This window comes from Poecilia latipinna, unplaced genomic scaffold (assembly GCF_001443285.1).
Source record: "Poecilia latipinna isolate Pla-1442-1.1 unplaced genomic scaffold, P_latipinna-1.0 Scaffold361, whole genome shotgun sequence".
Taxonomy (NCBI): Eukaryota; Metazoa; Chordata; class Actinopteri; order Cyprinodontiformes; family Poeciliidae; genus Poecilia; species Poecilia latipinna.
This window is the reverse complement of record NW_015112977.1, coordinates 354,500-373,650: the sequence shown is the minus strand read 5'-3', so window position 1 is coordinate 373,650 and position 19,151 is coordinate 354,500. Positions and strand designations below refer to the sequence as shown.

At 40.5% G+C, this 19,151-nt stretch overlaps 1 protein-coding gene across 2 annotated transcripts in view; it reads right to left on the bottom strand.

Moving 5' to 3' along the window:
* Positions 1–712: 712 nt before the first annotated feature.
* The window catches only part of LOC106949759 (glucosidase 2 subunit beta-like), a 74,069-nt gene continuing 55,630 nt past the window's right edge, over positions 713–19,151 (bottom strand). The window contains exons 11-12 of one of the 2 annotated variants that reach the window (XM_015036239.1): positions 10,164–10,233; positions 713–858 (exon numbers count right to left, since the gene is read on the bottom strand). In XM_015036239.1, coding sequence (XP_014891725.1) covers positions 821–858; positions 10,164–10,233 — 108 coding nt within the window. In that variant the 3' untranslated portion in view covers positions 713–820. The remainder of the gene's footprint in view (positions 859–10,163; positions 10,234–19,151) is intronic. The other variant, XM_015036240.1, reaches the window with a different exon arrangement.

Genomic DNA, 19,151 nt, shown 5'->3' with positions numbered 1-19,151 from the left:
CAAGCCGCAATCATTTCCCACTCATATATTTGTAGAATCATATTTTAAAATATAATACCAGAGTGTGTCAGCATCCCCATGGCACAAGTGCAAACAGCCATGGCAGGATGTGAAAATAATAAAGCAGCTCTGCGTATTAGAGGAACACCGAGCCCCTCCACACTCTCAGCTCTCTGAGAGACAACAGCAGAAACAACACAGATACGATTGACTTGCCTAATCCAATTACATTAAGAAACCGTTGTTCATTTAAGAAGTACATTAAGCTGCAATTTGAGGAATATTTTCTGATTAGCAGACAGAAACAAACAGACTAATTGTTGTGCCTGGTGATTTGAGCTGCATAACATTATCCATGCACTGTCAATCATGCTCGACTCCTGGATGCGGGAGGGGGGATTGGTGGGGGTTGGTGGGGGCACCGACGCTGTCAATCGACAAACACCAACATACAAATCAGATGGAAACACATATTTCCAAGTACGCTGTGCCCAGAATGTCCACATCAGTGTATGGAGCCTGCTTGCATTTGTTTATGCACAGTTGTATTTAACAGTCTTGACATTTACCGAAATTGATTTTTTTCACAGCCATGCATTTGTTTGTACATACAACGATGACTCTGTAATCCCATTTTAATTAGAAAGATGTAGCAAGCATGCTAAGCTCACACGCTCTATATTCCCTGCAGCGATGACACGCTGGCGAGGAATCAATCACCAAGGCGCTGGTTGCCAGGGCAACAAAAAGGGGGCTTCTTCACTGCTGTCTAAGTGGTAAATGATTGCCAGTACAACTCATCGGCGGATGTGAAGAGGTTTTATCTCTCCGTCTGCCTCCTCCCCTCGTCGCCATATCCTGAGAGTTAATTAAAAGCAGATGACATGAAATACATTTAAATCGGAGCAGGGAATGAAACATACAGCACAAATTGAATTGCAATGCCGGGGGGAGGGGGTTGGGGGGGGATCGAGGTTGGGCGAATAGGTGTGAGGAGGGTGGGGGGCGGAGGGGTTAGCGGGGGAGGCAACAGTAGGGAAAAATGAACATGCGGCGTGAGAGCGGTGTGAAATGAAGATAAACATACAGGTGCCTGAAGAGACGAGTGAACGCAGGAAGAGAAGGGAGTTGTGGAAGGGATCTGGCAGGTGAAACGTTACACATCTGAAATTTTAACTCAAACTCTCATTAGCCAAACTCTTGACCCAGGAGCTGACTCCTGTTTCACCTTCAACACTCTGGAGGTTTTCCTTCAGACTCGAAAACTCAAGTGAGACTGCAGTAATGGGGAGGGAGCAGTCAGAGAACAGTTGATGGGTTATTTTAAAACCTAAAATGGTAACTCCATGTACAATTCAAACCTGCTATTTACATACACTATATACAAAAAAGACATAACCTTTGCTTCTCACTGTCAGACAATAAATCAGACTAAGGGTTTTGCTGTTTGTAGGTCGGCTAGGATTATTACTAAAATACCAGAATAATGGGGGAGACGAGTTTTCTAGATAATGTTGCTACATTTATAGACACTAAGATTTCTGCGTTTTAACCAAATGGGAAAGCCTGGATGACACAGTGTCATAACTTTGTGGCCGCATTTTAAGGTAATTCATAAAATCGGACCTAAATTGGGGCACATATGGATGTGGATGCATCTAAAGGCAACACCTTAAACACACTGCTTTCAGATCACTAATGTCTCTTCCAAATTACAAGAGACATTAGTAAAAGAATTGTGGACCTCCAGGGCTCTGGTTCAGCTTTGGGAATAATTTTCAGCTACCTGAAAGTGCCATGTTTAGCTATAAAAACAATAATAGGCAGATCCTGAGCTGTTGGAACTTGCTACTGATAACATTACCAAGTTAACACCAATGTCATTGTCATTTTCTAACTTGTTGAAAATGTTCAAACTCAGTAATTACCCACATATCCTAACTTGTAGTTAGTGTTAGCATTTGTCAACTGAGACTAGTTAAAATCTGTATCTTTATAAACATTTAGAAAAAAAAAAACTTATTGTCTAATAAGGATGAGATAGCATACGCCATTTTCCCCATGTCTACCCATATGCAGAAGAAATAAATCTATCATCTTCATTCTGATAATTAGCAAGCAGACTATTTATGGCCAGTCATGTTTCAGATTTTAATGAAAGAGCTACAAGTACAGCTTTAGTTTCCACTTTTAACTACGCCTACAAAAACAAGATGAAACGTGTATAAATAACTTGGACTCCTAATATTTGCATTTTTTCAGATCATGGAACCCATACATGATAAAATGTCATGGTGGTTAAAAACAACTTGATGCATTATCGATGCTAATGGCAGGTATAATGCGATGAAAGATAAAGCTAATGGGGATTGACATATAATAATTAAGGATTTTAATGACAATTGGTGTATTGGATTGGTCATTAAACAACTGTCCACCCCACTGACAACTCTACAATAACCAAAGTCTGATCAATTCTGCATAAATAGTTTTAAGTTCCAAATGATAATTTAAAACCACTTTCTTTTCATCTTTGTAAAACCAGATCAAATATAATTCAGAAAGTGTTTTGACATTTTTTGAACTAGGACTATGTAAATACATTTAATTTAACTCAATAAAAATAGAATTTCTTCCTCATCTTAACCTTTTTTTATATTTAGACTTGAGAAATCCACACTTTTTTTTTACTAAATAGTCATGAATCAAATTTTTACTTTGAAAATTTTTACATTTTTCCAAAGTAGCCAAAGAATACCAAAATATATCTCCAAGTAAATTCACTCTTTACCACTCACAACTTTTGAGCCTATTTGAAAGAAAAACGCTTCGATGTTGCCTAAAGAGCTTCACAGAAAGGTTATACATCCAGATTGTTAGAATTGAGATCAACAATTATAATCAAGAGGCAATCAGTTGTCTATACAGAGAGCCATTATATGAAGTGTAATCTCTTGAATAAGCTTGATTTTTGGATTACGCTAGCTGCAAGATATTTCTGTCAAATCTTTTAAGGCTAAAACTAAACACTGCCAAAAAGTCTAAGTCTCTGTTGTCTACAAAGCAGCCTTTCCAGCTACTTGTATTGAGCCAGATCAAACCTCTCCACCAGCCTCTTTGTAACGCTCAGCACACATTGCATTGGCCCATGAATCGAATGGCAAGCACACCAGCAAGCTCAGGTTTGTCCATCTGGCAGCAGACATTGCCTCCTTATCCATCGGGATCATTTCTTCCTCCTCTTCTGCCTCCGACTACTGTCTTTCCAATTAAAAGTTACACATCAGCCTCAAGTCTGAGCCAGACTTCCAGATGGTTGGAATGACATAGCAAGCTTTTCTCCTCTTGCGTTGTCAGTGGAGAAATCCCTTACGTACGTCTTTATTTATTTATTTTTTTTCCCCCAAAACTGCTGTGCAGCTAGGCAGTTGGGGATGCTTTTGGGAATTGAGACGAGGCCGTCTTCTCAGCTAAATTTCCAAACTTTGCTCCGTGCCTTTCAGAGACAAAACTAAAATGGATCAAGAATTTCTGCAAGTTTCAAACTGTTCATATAGAGTAATGCTATCTTCTTAGTTCAATATTTGGTTTTGCTTTACCTCTGCTGGAAAGACTTCATCGTCGGCCCTGATCTTTTTTTTTTTTTTTTTTTTTAGATTTACAGAAATGTTCATTATTTTTTTCTCTTTTTTCAAGTTTCCAAATTGAATTCCTAAATACGTTTATGAATAACTGGCTTGGATATTAAGCATTTTTAAAAATACTTACATTAAGTGCTAGTTCATTCTCTATTTAGCTCCAAGGCATTAGGTTATTTGAAGTTTTCAGTAACAAAGGATTACAAAGAAATGTGTCAGCTTTAATTTTGCTGTCAAAGTGCCCTATGTGTTATCTAACTTTCTTGAGCTCTTCCAAAGCTTTTTACACAGAAAGATCTTCTATGGAAAAATGACCATTACCGCTAGCCTCCTTTGCTAGTTTTAGCTGTAAAAGTTACCACATTCCAATGTGAGAGACAAGAATAATTAAAATGCTGGCAATCACCTGTCTCCGTGGTTTGCTTTACTTTGGCTCTTTAGTTCTTTGGAAGTGTTCTAGTGAAGTCTGACGGGCATATCTAATGAGAAGCTGTCTTGCCAACAGGCCAGTTTTGCAAAGCAAAATGAGACTTTATAATTATTTCTTCCAAGGATTTCTTGAACTGGTCCACAGTCGCTAATGCCAGAATATGGTCAAGATGGATATTACTGTGGTTGAATAAATAAAAGTGGGGCTGTGTAAATAGCTGAGAAAAATGAAAAGTCCCCAACTTCGTAGGGCGCTTCTTCCCCGACAACGCAACAGGAAATTTAATCTTGAAATCAATGGAACCAGTTTCTCCGTGTCACAGCATTAATTTTTAGCAGACGTTACAATAAGGCCCCTCATCACAACAGATTAAGATTGCGCCAGTCTTCAGATCCTTAAGAACTGTACAAACCAGGTGTCAAATCTGGACAACGTTATATGCAATGCAATTGAGCAGCCAAGGGTGGCATGTTAAATTACTTGGACCACCGCTGGCCTGGAATCGGTGTGACCGGGATACGGCCTTGGAATGACACCTCCGTGTCCACTACTTTGTTAATTTGCTGACAACCAATCCACATGAGGGCATACAGGTCATATAAAATGGATTTAAAAAAAAACAAACTTTTGCTTAATTTTTTTTCCAAAAACGATGACACCCGGGAAGGTTTTGTGAATATTTAAAACGGTCAGAAAACTCCCAAACTGCACCAGTGACCAGTGAACGGCTTTCTTCATGAATCCCAGATGAAACACCATTCAAAATCTGACAGTTGTTGTGGTTCAGTTTTATTCTGGAATTAAGACCAATTAGTTGTATATGAAGTTGAGATTTTTGATGCAATATTTGTTTATATTTTGTAGAGGTCTATGGTATGTCTTCTCCACTGATTGTACATCCTGAGCTGATCACCAGTCCATCAGAGGACCAACACAGAAACAGGAAACAATCCAAAGAAATTGTCTCAGAATCGCCAATTAATGTAATAATTGTTTTTGGACTATACCAGAAAATCAGGGTGAATTATTTTTTACACTACTATTATCACTGCCTGAAACCGCTAATTTCACAAGTGATTTTTGTTATAGGCTGATGTATTTGTGTAATTTACATAATTTGAGTGATTCCAGTGGATACTGAAACATGACACTCTTAATAAAATCCTCTTCTTAACCAAGACCACTGCGAATCCAAACATAATTCAATTCTTAAAGATACAACAATCAACACTGACAAAGCCGACACAAACAAAACAGACAACATGGCATTCCATTGACTGACCACAAGTTGGGTTTTTCTCTGGCTCAAGGCAAACTATAATAGATCTACCATTTGTCTGCTGAAGGTCAATCTTGACTAGTGCGCATTCAATGAACAGGAAATTGACGAAACCTGTGGTTCAACACAAGTCCATGGGTCAGTTTTGCCCTCGGGCCTCTGTTGGGGTTAATCTGGCTGTGGCAGTTCTTGTAAATACCACATCATCATCAGTGACTGGAACTGCCTCGGTGGCAGTGGAAGAGTTTTACCCCAACCTTTACCGTTGAGTCCCTATGGCCAAAAGTTAATTTCAGTGCTGAGAGCAAGATTCTTTTTGCTCCAAGACTTATTAGGACACATGATTTACGTGCATTTCTTCATTAAAATCAAAAGTGCAGTGACAAATCTACAAATTCCAACATTCAAGTACCTGGTTACTAGACATGGGCTAGTTGCAAGTTGTCACAGGGTTTCCGAAAGTTAACGACGAAAATCAAGCAATCACGGTAGAAAGTTTGTGCTTAATAATTACACCACACTGGTGACACAGCGTCAAGCCAATTGACATTCAGTAAAATTGCATTTTTTATGCCATTTACTCATTTAAACAAAAAACAAAAATATCTCAAAACATTGGGCAAACTGATGCCCCAGTGAGTTCTTGCGGGCCACGGTTATTTGAGATAGGCTGCTAATGAACGAAAACAAAATTATATTTATTGGCACAAATATCTATCAGCCTGAGCTGAAAGATGAAATAATAATATACTTTTTATACTGTATGCTGTTTGCAAATTCCAAAGATTTAATTAGCGGTGCAGGAAAGCTAGAGGCAACACATCCCAAAACTCTGCATAACTTCAGTTGTTCTCTCAACAGGCCAGCACAGGCGGACTACATGTGAAGGACACAGCATCTAGGAAATGAGCAAGAAATTGTCCGACACACCTCATTTCTTCAATTTAAAGAAAACCGGTAAAATGAGTTAGCGCTGGGCGCCTTTGTGTCTACACCGTAGGTCGGCGTCTCTGGCAGCCTCCTTTCAGTCTCTGAATCAGCAGGTCCCTTCGGTAAACAAGGCAGAGTGATTGTTGGATTTGCATATTCCTGAATAAATTATATTGCATTTGTGCGATAAGCACCACACTCCTGTTTAGTAGCTTTTCCACCTCCTTTTTATTGCCTCCAATTTCTCGCTTCCTCTCTCTCCCTCTCTCTCTCTCTGTGTGTGTACACCATTCACGAACAGTGCCATGAATTAACCCTGAACACGAGGGACCATGAAGAGAAACATGCTGCTCAAAATTCATGTTTTCTGCAGTCGGAAAGAAACATGCCATTGGCTCCCGGTGGGGTGAACACCTCCAAATACACGGACGTTTAATCAGGCTTGATAATGATGCAAACACGAGTCCGCCGCCAAGGACAAGGATGCTGACCACTCTCAGTGGTGAGGAGATGGGGGTAGATACCTTGAACCGAGAGGAGGTGGAGATTAAAGGCATCAGAGCTTCAGAGATGCAACATGTCGACGACAAAGAAAAATGGCAAGATAAGAGGAAGAGGGAAGCGTGACCCACTGAGGTTATTCAGACTCAGACAGGTTCATGAACATGTGTGCATATTACTTTGCCCGGTGAAGCCGGGTAGGTGAGATTCTTGACATGAAAATATCCATAACCCATTTTTAATCAAGGGATTGCTGTGGTAAGAAATCCCAAAAATAAATTTCCAATGTTAAAACCACGTGAAGGACCTCAACCCTTACCCACACCATCAACATCAGCTGATGACTGCTTTTGTTTTTTTTGTTGTTGCTCTCTCCCCTGACTTTCCCTCCGTTTCTTAGGAGATTTGGGCTGGTGGTATTTTGGCTGTGAAAAGGAAACCGTCGGACGGCGGGGGCATGAATATTCCAAATGACTAATGTTGCACATGCTTATTTTTGACATATCTGGTTTCCTCGGGGAAATAAAACACTTCTAATGCAGGGGGACCATCTGTTATCTGTTGCTGGTGTTTCAGAGCAGGCGGATCCACCGCACGTGTGCGCGCGCACACACACACACACACACACACACACACACACGCACCCAAAAATACACACAGGCGTGCAGACACATATGTAGCACCACCAGCAGACAGATCGACACATTTCCACTCAGCGGGGAGGCATACGTACACATCGAGCAGCACGCACATGTACTAGCGGTACCATCCGCTGGGAGCTTGCACAACAGACAGGATCTAAACTCTTATACAAACTGAACACTCCTTTCTCTTTTTTTTTTTTTTTTTTTTCAGAATGTTTGTCAAATATGTTGTAAATCCTGGGCTATAGGTGACAGGGAATGCACTCACTTTTTATGTTCACCATAAATACCTGGCTCTGTCTCCTGGCAGCAGATGGAGCAAGATAATGTGCTGGTGGTGTGAAAAGGGAGAATAAACTGGCTGTATGAAAACAAAACACGATACACAGGAAACAGCTCTCTGCATCACATCTATATCGGGAGAAGCCTCCTTTCGAGGGCTGCACATTTCCCTGCAGCCTTCAAACTGAGGCTGCAGGGAAATGTGCGGGGGGCGGGGGGGATAGAAAAACGCCACTTCCATGAATTGATAACCTGTTTTATTCACCCAACTTCCAGGTATACGAAAAGTACTCCCGTTTGTGTGATTGAATATTTTTGAAAGCTAAATCCAAAGCAGAGCTTAGAACAGTATGCTTGAATGTTTCTCACCAATGGGTAAATCTCTTAAATACGCGTCAGCTACTTTCCAGGTGAAATATCTTGAGCATACTTTGAGAATAAGCGCATGACTATTCTTCAATCCTGCTTTGGACATACCTACTCCTTAGTTTATCTTATTATTCCTCTATGATAAAGACGGTATAAAATTGAGTGATATATGTCATCGAAGATACTCTTCCATTGTCACAATTTCACATTCAAACATGCACCAATTTGTATTTATTTATTTTTTTTGTGTAAGTACAGCAGCTACCAAACGTTTTTCCCCAAGAATTCCCTTCTTGCATTGCCAGAAAAGCTGTGCCCCAACTTGAATCTGCAATCATGCGTGATTGGATGCAAAATAGAAAACTCAGCTAATTGTAATTTCTTTATTGTCAGTGTAGTTCTCCCTTCTTTTCTTTTTTTCTTTTTTTTTTTTTTTTAAAGAAAGGAGCCATCTTTATCATTTATACATCTGTTTAGGAATGATATGTTCCTGCTTTTATTGTAAAAATCACACAAATTCTGCGATGTTCGTATTCTACAGATTCCATAAACACAGCCGGTAAAGAGGCAGGCTGGAAAAGCAGTAATGGGAGGATTTAAAATCAAATCTCATAATCATTTATCTCGTATTTTCTATATGGGGAAAAACATAGTCGCAGTATCTCAGAGCTCTCTGGCTCCTCCCTTTGAGAGGAGCAACACACCTACAAATGCAGCCAATTCCCCCAGGTCGGACTCGACTGCATTAGCAGGGTTTTTACCTCAAAACTAAGGTGATCCAAATTCAATACGCACCTTATGAAACTTTAATTAGAACGGGTGTGCCAAATGTTTTTATGAATGCATAATTTACAAGGTCTACGCACTTTGAGTTACACTTCTCTAATCTCAAAGTTTTTGACTGTTAATGCAATAAAATATTTTGTCAAAAGCTGCGGAAAGGCCACAAAACTCATGGAGATTTGGTAATAAAAAGCTGTAGGCTGGTTGAGGTTAAAACACCAACATGGTTGTGTATTTCACTGAGAAAAAGGTCTTCTGCGTTTCCATCACCTCGCTTTCTGATTGGCTACAGGTCACATTCAGGCTGTGTTTCCAGGGAACACACAGCCACACACATCGCGATATCAGGCCGAGACGACCCAAGACGTTGAATATCCTCGATTTTAGCTTGGAACATTCCCAACATACTCCTGTGTGGAAAAGATCACTCAACACACCACACTCTGCAGAAATTATTATTATCTTAGAACCAACCAATAATTGGGGCATCCTTACGATTGTTGGAAAGAAAAAAATCGGAACAAAGATCTTGCGGCGTCAACTAGACGTAGGTCTTTTTTTTCCCGCCGTTGAATCATGAACACTGACATTACTTTGCACGAGTCATCAACGAGCTCTCGGAGTAATTTTGGTCGGCCAGCCAATCCTGGGAAGGTTCACCACAGCTCCACGTTTGTACATAATGGCTCTCGTTGTGGTTCACTGTAACTCTTTTCACACGTGTAGATGTCAATGATTCTTCAGTTTAGATGTCAACCAGGCATGAACTACAAAATCTGGGTTGATCAAAGTAAATTCGTGATTTAAACAAAAATAGCATTTTGTATGCAAGCTGGATTTCTTTGAAAAATTACATGCAACCAAATAAATATAACAGTTCATAGCACTCTATACCGTAACACAACAGAACTTAATGTTGGACAAAATATGACTGATTTCTTAACATTTCCATCCACATAAAAGTGGTACAGTTACGCCAATTTAAAAATTAGTACTCATCCTTTAGAACTCCGGAGAAAGGCATAGAAAAATCCATATAATTAATATCACAAGAGTCTTTGAAAAGAACACTCACCCTGTGTGCGAAATGAATTCATGATCAATTGCTATATCTTAACCAAAGGATGAGTTGCGGTTGCATGGTTGCTATCAACTGCAATAACAGACAGGACCATATTTGTAATAGTAGGAAAAAGCTATGGCGTTGCACTGTAAGAGGATCTTTGATAAAAATAAAGAAAGACATTCTACAATAGGGATCAAAGAAAATGTGTGTGCGAAGACAGTGGTGAGGTTTAATAACTTACCTCTGTCAGCTGCCTTTAAGTGAGTATCTTCACTCATGAGACCACCTGGGGCACTGTGGGCGTCTTTGATCTGCGAGCACAATGGAGGCAGAGAGGGTGAGAAAGCAAGGTCAAAGATCTGCACACTTACCAGACCTTGGATATCACCTGCGTTATTGCATAAAGCGACATGGAAACCAGCACATCTCGAGTTTGTGGAGTTTGTGTGTGTGTGAGATAGAGAGAAAGAGACAGAGAGAGAGACGGAGAGAGAGAGAGAGAGACGGTAAGAGAGACTTTTAGTTTTTCATCTTTTTTTTTTTTTTATTTTCAAAGATCCTTTCAGCTCAAGTCCACGACTCTAATACGCGCCTCCCAGCAGACGCTGACGACACTTGATGTTTCGAAGTACAAGGCGTCTCTCGCTGAGCTCCAGGAGCCTCTCTCTCAGGAGCCTTTTCGAAAGACAGTTTAATGATGAAAGACAACATGCTTGGATGCTTGTGTTCTGTTTTTAGGTCACGGGGGAAATCCAGGCAAAGCCAAAACAATTTCAGCTCTTTAATTTCCCTTTAAAAGACGCCACAATTTATTTTAAAAAGTCACACTCTGATTCTGTGGCTCGTGGAAGTTGTTAGCGCCGATAATCACCTCCCGGAGTAAATATTGACTGCTAAGCCGCAGCTTAGCAGTTAAAGGATACACTTGATAAAAAGAAAGATGTTCATCTGTAGCCAGTTTTTTCTCTCTCTCTCTCTCCCTTCGATTATAAAATGTTTATTTTTCTTCATGCGTCCTCCTTTTTGATGCTCGTAGGAACAAAAGAGAGAGAGAGAAAAAAGCTTCCTATAGGAGACTCTAGCGGTGAGGACATCTCAACATGGAAAGAGCGCTACATATGGGAAAGAGGAAATGTGGGTTTGATTTGATAAGCTGTCACACGCCGCATGCTGTCATCTTCTCCTCTATGGGAAAAACAAGACTGTAAACTCAACTGTGCAAGTGAGAGGTGTCACCAAATGCAATGTGACTCACTGCTTCTGACGGGAACAAAAAACCTGCTTAAGATCACTTTGACTTTTCATGTGGTGTTTGCAGTTTGGATTCTCTTTCTGACAGACTGGACTGAAGGCAGAGGCAACCGCCGAAGGAAAAGAGCATCAGTCCTGACACGCGTTCGAAAGCAATCGGGTGAAACGATTCTTCTGCCTTAAATTAAAAGCTTTCATGGTCATTTTGTGGAAACAAGACTACAGTGTCTTCCAAAGATGCTCAAATCCATCCGACTTTTTTTTTTTTTTTCCCTATGTTGTTGCATTACGACCACAGAATTCAATGTGTTTTACAGCACTTCGTTGAAGTGAGAAGCCTTCAAAACGATTGAAACTACATTGAATCAGTCGCATGCTGGAGGCTTTTTGCACATTTTTACTTGGGGGGGGGGGGAATTGACAAACACAACATGTACTGTTACTTATCTATACTGTATTTACATTTTAAATATTTTTCAGCTCAGATATGCATTCACTCAGAAAAATGATGCTATGTCCAATAAACGCTTGTCAGCAGACGAGGAAACGAGTTTAGAAAAATACCAAACCGCATCTTTATAATCAAAAAACCTTGGCTTTTTAAAATTTAGATCAAAATTTGCCACGTTTGTGGCTACAAGTAAGAAATTTGACTTAGGTTTCCATTGCGAGCATTATGAAGTATAGTCACAAACGGTAAACCTAAATATGTCAAAAACACTTAGCAAGTCAGGACTTGAGGGATGGGTAAGGACACGCGTAGTATTTACAAGTGTGTGCAGTACATTTTTTGTTACACACGCATACATACATACATATATACATACATGCACATGTACATAAAAAGAGGGAAGCCTTACTGTGCTAGTGCAAATATGCTTATTTGTTTCCAGCTAAGTTAGCTGTCAACCCTGGCCGTGAGATTTTCATTGTGTTCAGCAGACGGCTTGCCTGGGGACTGAAACTGTCTCAGTGTAGGCTAGGTTTTGACATTAGCATTCTATATCCCCAACCTGAGGCTAAAAGCCTAAATAACCTGTTACCAGGATGTGTCGTGTCGACAGATATATTAGCTGACCTTTCAATGGCCCTGGACGTATACAGGACACGAACAGAGGCGATGTCAGTCCCGATGAGCCTCTCTGCAGACCTAATTGCTTGTTGCAGTTTGGAGCTGTCCTGTTTTGTGGATGAGTCAAACCGCAGGACAGATTGTATGATGGCACGTGTAGAGGATAAACAGTTGTTTAGTCAACAGGATTTGCATGTGTATTCACACTTGCACAAAAAGTCTGAAGTCATGAACTCTGGATGTAAAACAGACCAAATGTGTCAGGTGTGAAAGCAGCCTAAGTTTCTGCAGGATGCAGGTTCTCCTGAAGTCTCCATCGTCTTTAGCAGATTTAGCCTCGAGTGATTCCGACTACATCAGTGGACCAGCCGATTCACCTGCTATTTGTAAGCAGACTCCTTACTGCATGCAAACCTAATCCATGCCGATTAGAGAGGCGTCGTCTCCAAACTTCAGGAGTTTCACGAACACCCTGAAGAAGAAAACTTTTGCACGGTGTGTTTGCATTACAGACACAGATTCACTAGGGGAGGAATAAAAAAAAAAACACTTTAAAACCTGTTCTTATTCCACCTACATTTTCATGTCCTGTCTTTGTTCTCGTTCGTGTTTGTTCAGGAGAGAAACTGGCAGCGTAAAGCCACAAAGAAGCCAAACACGGCGCTCTCACAAATCAGTCAAGACAAGTAAAAAGAGGCTTGCTCTTGAAAAACCGCCTGCCTTTGAAGGATCTTTATTCACCGTTCCCCAGCTGCCCGACAGTGAGCGAGCGCTTAGACACACAATGGACACACCGTGGGTATTTGTCCATCGAGAGCCGGGCCCCCACAAATGAAAAGAGGGACACGCAGACCCAGGAAGTGGCTAATTAATTGACAAGCAGAAATTTCTGAATTTGTAATGATCAAACAGACTTCATTTTGTTCCCCCCACCACCATCCTTGCCAACCCATCCTCCCAGGCGACTTTCTTTAGAGACTAATCTTATAAATACAGCCCTAATCAAAATAAATGACTAAAACCTCTAAGGGAGTTGAGGGCTATACACAGTTACATCAGAGGAACTGATGCAATTTAAACAGCCGCCTGTGAGCCACCGACTCAGGGTTCAAAATCACAGCGAATACTTACTTATGTAATACTTCCAGCCCCGTTTTTGTTGTTGTTGCTCAGTTTGGCAGACCTACATTCATGACAGCCAAGTAGGAGAGACACAGCTTCCTCTCTGTCAGTATTTTCTTGCTGAATTCCCACAGCAGTGTGCTCAGCTGGTGTGTCACATTTTACAGACTTTCTTCCGGTTTTAATGTGTCTATTCTATTCTTGTGTCTGAGCGCGCTTTTCTTGTATGTTCTCTGCAGATTTGGACATCTGTAAGGTTAACCAAGCAGTGAAGTGATCAAAGAAATGCGTTTCCATGAGATGTCTCCTGTTTCTGCTATTTTTCTTTTTGTTGCAATTACGTTTCACAGCAGCAGACGAATTTAAATATCAGAAATAGAAACCCAAAGACCTCATCACCCACGTTTGCCAACTTTTTTTTTTTTTTTTGCATGGAATGAACTCAGTTGAAAGCTGATTTTTTATATATCTACTCAGGTCACCAGACATTAAAACCTGTATGACCTCAAGCATTTCAGTTCAACAACACATAAGAAATACTGGAAGAAATCTCCACAGAGAAATGTATAGCTCTAGATTTTTTCCTCCCGTTTCGAAATACAAAAGGTTTTCGATTTTTCAAAACTCTACAGGAAGAAACATTCTGGTCTACAGCAGGTTTCTGAGAATAAATGTGGTGAAATATACTTTCAATCTGTCCCGTGTTTGATGGGTATGTTTCAGCCACGAAACGCCACAGAACAGATTGCACAGACTGTGCAGCCATAACTCTCAGCAGCTCTCTGATTTAAAGGAAAGCCATTTACAGATGTTTATCTCACAGACTTGAGCTGCGCTGACGTCAAAATTTAGTTTTCACGTTTACGGAGCTGCGTTTATTATGCAGAAGAACAGAAATTCATGGCGACAGAAGCAGGAGCACAATATCTGCAGAACACAAAGAATCTATTTTTGCCTCGTGACACTGCTGCTAATGCAAACTGAAGCGGACTGTGACATTTTTTGGAGGCCTCTGCTGAGGTTCAGCTCTTGGACAGGAGGGCAGAGTGGAAGTCGAGCGCTGATCCAGTCTCTGGAGTTCAAGATTTTAGGGGGGAAAAAAATACATTCTGTAAGCATCACCAGCAAAACGAGTTAGTGTAGAGAGGTCCTTAGGAGCTTTCCAAAATGTGACAAGTAGGTTTTTGTGACAGGCAAATCACAAGCAAGTTCAGCCTGAAGAAAAAAATATATACACATTTTCTTATTCTAAAACCCAAAAAGACTTCTGATCCGATGATCTTTTTTTTTTTTTTTCGAAAAGCAGAAAGGTTCTTTACGCAGCAATTTCAGTTGCATTTTAAATCAAAATATCAGTTCATCAAGTTACACTTCTGCTTTGCAAAAAAAAAAAAGTAATTTTAGCCTAATGTACTATAAAGAATGTTTTTTTTTTTTATGATAACCCTAGACGATAATAGAAAAGCTGTTACATAGCAGCAGCTGCATGACCAACTGCTGAGAAGGAAGCAAGCTGGCCGACTTGTTGCTTGCGATCCCAAGCTGCAAGTCTTGCTCATGTCGTAGAGCATGTAGACGAAAGTTACCCTTAGCAGGAAAAGATAACGTGTATTTGCAGAAAATTTGAAGGCATATTAGTAAAAGTGTAAGGAATTAAAGCTGAACAGTGTAGAACAGAACTTTCACCGTCGTTTTCCCATTACAATTGAGCACCAGCTCTATGTGGGTTGGGTTGCCTTAACTAGTGTTAAGGCTACAAATTTAAGTCAGGACAGTCTCTTCCACAGACCCCCAAAATCCTAAAATCAGTTTGTTAGTATGAAAACTCAATATAAGAAGTTGCTTCATTTTGGCTTTTTTTTGAGAAATAACAGAACCAATGACAAGTGATTAATCATGCAGTAGAACAGCCTGGTGTCAACTGGATGCCTTTAGCAACAACAAAAAAAAAAGAGAAATATCTTGGAGTTTGTATTCATTCTGTTCAACTTGGTCATGTTTGAGATTAGATCAAGGCGGCACAGACGGTGTGTGGTGGTACCAGTGTGCAATATGCGTGCCTGAGAGACGGCGTGTGTCCTCTGCAAGAGGTAAAATAATGACAGGCGAGAATGGATGGCTGGTGACGCTGTGGCGAGGAAAGCGCCACATATTTTTGGCCTCAGGCTGGGCAGCTGCGAGAAAATTCTCCTCTCTCTCTCTCTCTCTCTCACCCCCCGCCCCGTTTTCCTTGGTTCGCTCCCCTGCTTTCCCACCATCCCCGTTCTACCCCCCAACCACCCCACATCTGCGACACTGTTCAAACAGAGGACAAAGATGCCCCGAGTAGTTTTCCTCTTCCAATCCCATACACGGCTGCCGGCGCTCTCCTCTTCTGTATCTCGAACTCGCAGCGAAAGCAGTGACAGCGTGAAGTGCGGTGGGTTTTTAAGGAGTCGGTCTTTTGATTAATTTTAAATGCTCTTAAAACAAAATCCCTTTTTTCAAAGAGCGAAGTTGTTCCCATCTTTTACAACATGATATCCGGCTTCGTTTATATAGCAGTTAAAATTCTGTTTGATATTGAGGGAATAAAAGTGGTAAATACAGCTGAACGCTTGGTATCATTAACCAAAGCACCACATCTCTTAGAAGGCTTAGTTTAGATGTCTCACCTCGAAAGACCCCAGCTCGAACCTAAAAGAGCAACTTTTTTGCACCCAAAGACTGAACATTTTGCCCAATCTTTTTTTTTTTTTTTTTGCAAACATTACCATCAAGATTCAGGTTTTCAGCTCACAAAATCTTGATTGGATTCAGCTCTTGACTTTGACTGGGCCATTTTAACACATGCATTCATCTAAACCGTTGTTGCTCTGGTTGCATGTTTACTCCACCTTGCTGTCATCTGAGTGAAGCTCTGGATCCGTTACTGATCCAACCTACAGATCCAGCAAGGGTCACTCTCAAAAACAACAAAAACCTCAGAAAAAAATAAGTCTACAGCTAAATCTCGGCTTAATCTCAACTTTTTGTTTCCTTATGTTAGAACTACACACTTTGCACTTCTGGGCTCTCTACCCATTGCACTTGTGGAGGAGAATGAGTTGCTGGTTGCCTCATGTTTTAATCTTGCGAAATATGAAGTTGTGTATTTTTTGCTCAAGTTTTTTTTTTTTTTTGGGGATGTTTTGACTGTTTGCATCTAAAACATTTGATGGTCTTGTGATCATGCTCTAATATGTTAGCATTTTCAAGAGTGGTGAAAAAAACAGCTTAAAAAGTTTTTCACTGTTTTTGGTCCGCTTTAGGAAATGTTTGATAATTTACTTTGAATGCCTTCTGTTAGGCTGCTGGATGGGGGAAAAAAATGCATTTAACTATACTATTTGTTTTTCTTACAAAAGGGGAAAAAAAAAGTTTACTACCTTCATAGTTCAAATAAGAGCCAATAAAGGTTTTGTTTTTTTGTTTGTTTTTTTATGAGAAAACCGTCTCATTTTCCCTGCACCCAGGCATGAAAAGTGGATGGCTATGGGCGGTGAGAAAATCAGCAGCTTGTGTGACGCTGTCACACTTTTGGGTCATGCCAGTTGGCGTCCTCAATGTGCAACAGCGGTGCGATCCAGACACAGCAGTGACAAGAAAGTAAGAGAACAGAAGGGGAGAACGTGGCAGCCAAGGACTACCGGCTTTAACATCAAACGAATGTTGTCACAACAGAGCCACCCTTTTAGCTGCGACACCATTCAGCTGCTCGTCACACAGAGCACGAGGCGAGGCGGAAAAGTCAGGCAAGCACAATGTTTATTAAATGAAAGAGCACGCAGCACTGCAGCAGCGATGGCGGTGAAGTGCCGCGTTGTCAAACGTTCATAAAAATACAAGAAAAGCACGGAAAGACAGTGTTTTCTCAACCCTCCATGAAATTGAATGTTGGGGTAGGAAATGAAGTGTAGCTTCTAATCACAGCAAAGACAATCAACGAAGCACGCGCTTGGGAAATGTGACATATGGAGGCTGAGGCCTCAGAGCTGAGTGACACTGACGGAAACAACAAAAGTAATTATTTAGAGGTCTTGTTTTATGATGTGTGAGTTTACAGCATGTCGCTGACACGGGCAGCTGGGAGAAGACGATGGATAAAGCCGTCATTAGGTTCAACGTATTAAAATCATTTTAATTTGCTTAGTGTTGCAGTAATGAGTGTTAACGCTTCTTACTTTCATAGTCAGTGTTAGCATAAGTTGTTTTTTTGTTTTTTTTAAGTCAGTATCCCCACAAAAATTTCTGCTCTGTTTTGACTTTCTATTTTCTATGCATTTCTTTCTTTTTTTAAATAATGAGAAAGATGAATGTTTGAGATGTTACCTTAAAACTGTATAAGTTAGTAAGTAAGTGTGACTCTATTTGTTTTGCGATTTAACCCGCCAGAAAACTAGAAAAGTCATCTGGGCTGGCCTGAATTGTTTAAGTGACCTTCCTTTATATAAACTTTTGAATTGAGAGAAACATTAAAACCTCTATAAACATTAAGCAAATAAAAAAATATCTTGATATCGCTACAGAACCTAAAATAAGAAGAGCTTAGTTTGATTTAAAGTGACAGACACAAAAAAAAACTGTTGTGTCTTTTTAATATTTCAACCGTATATTGTAAAAAAAAAAAAAAAAGGAAAAAAAAAAAAGAAATCGGACCCAGTATTATATAATTCACACTGGTACACACGGACGAATTAACTTTAAATGAACAAGTTGCAATCTGCAAGATAAATATGATCTGTTTCCTGGTCGTTCAAGCCTCTGCAAAAGAATATTAGCAAAATAACAATCAATTATAACTGTGCAATGCTGCCAAAAGAAACAAACATGCATTAAGCTTCAGCATGATCCTCAAAGTGAATAAATTGTTTTATGTATTGCCATAAATGCTGCAGTCTGTGGACCAAAAAGCAGATTTCCACCCATATGCTGGCATTTTAACTAACAGTATCAGATGGATGGGCAGAAGTTCTGTGGTCACACTAAAATTTAAAGCAGCAGCTAAGTGAACAGCAGCCAGACTAAACCAGGCTAAGAGAGTGTGACAGAAGGGAAACAGGATGGCAAAAAAAAAAAAGAGTAGGACTGTCATGAAGACAAACCAAAAAGAAAGGTTATCTCCAAGCAGACGCTACAACCAGGGGGGCCTGTCAGTCGTCATCGCGTGCCACTCTCTCCGCTCGACTCGTTGAAACCGAGGCAATGTTCCTCATAAAATATTCACCAAAGTTGTTTTTACTTAAAAAGGAAGGGCGAGAGGGTGGCGGGGATGGGGGCGGGGGGAGAAAATGTGCTGTGATAGATATTTGGAATGTCCCACAAACGCTGTGGATGTCAGGTTTGCTTAAGGCCTCTCTGAGGGTGAGACAGCAAAACAGCAGGGGGTCCATTAAATGTTCACACAAATGCACTATGAACAGTGCATCAGTCTCCGCTGCCAAAAGCTCCCGCGCAGTCCCAAATACACGCTTCTAATTCCAGTCCACCCTCAGGAAAATTCCAAAGCTTTTACTTTTAATGACTCTTGCTTTTCTAAAATATGGCTGCTGATATTTTTGGTAGGAGACACTTTACATAAATTTAGGAAGCCAAGTGAGTCCGATGGAGCGTGAGGATTATCCTGCCTACAGGATGACGCCTGCAGGCAGCTGACATAAGGGTTTTTTCCACCTGCCAACAAGGATGTTGTCCATGTCGTCCCGCCTCGGCTAGGGTTGCAACTTTTCTAAAATTTTACACTCTGATACTATCCATAATAGTCGA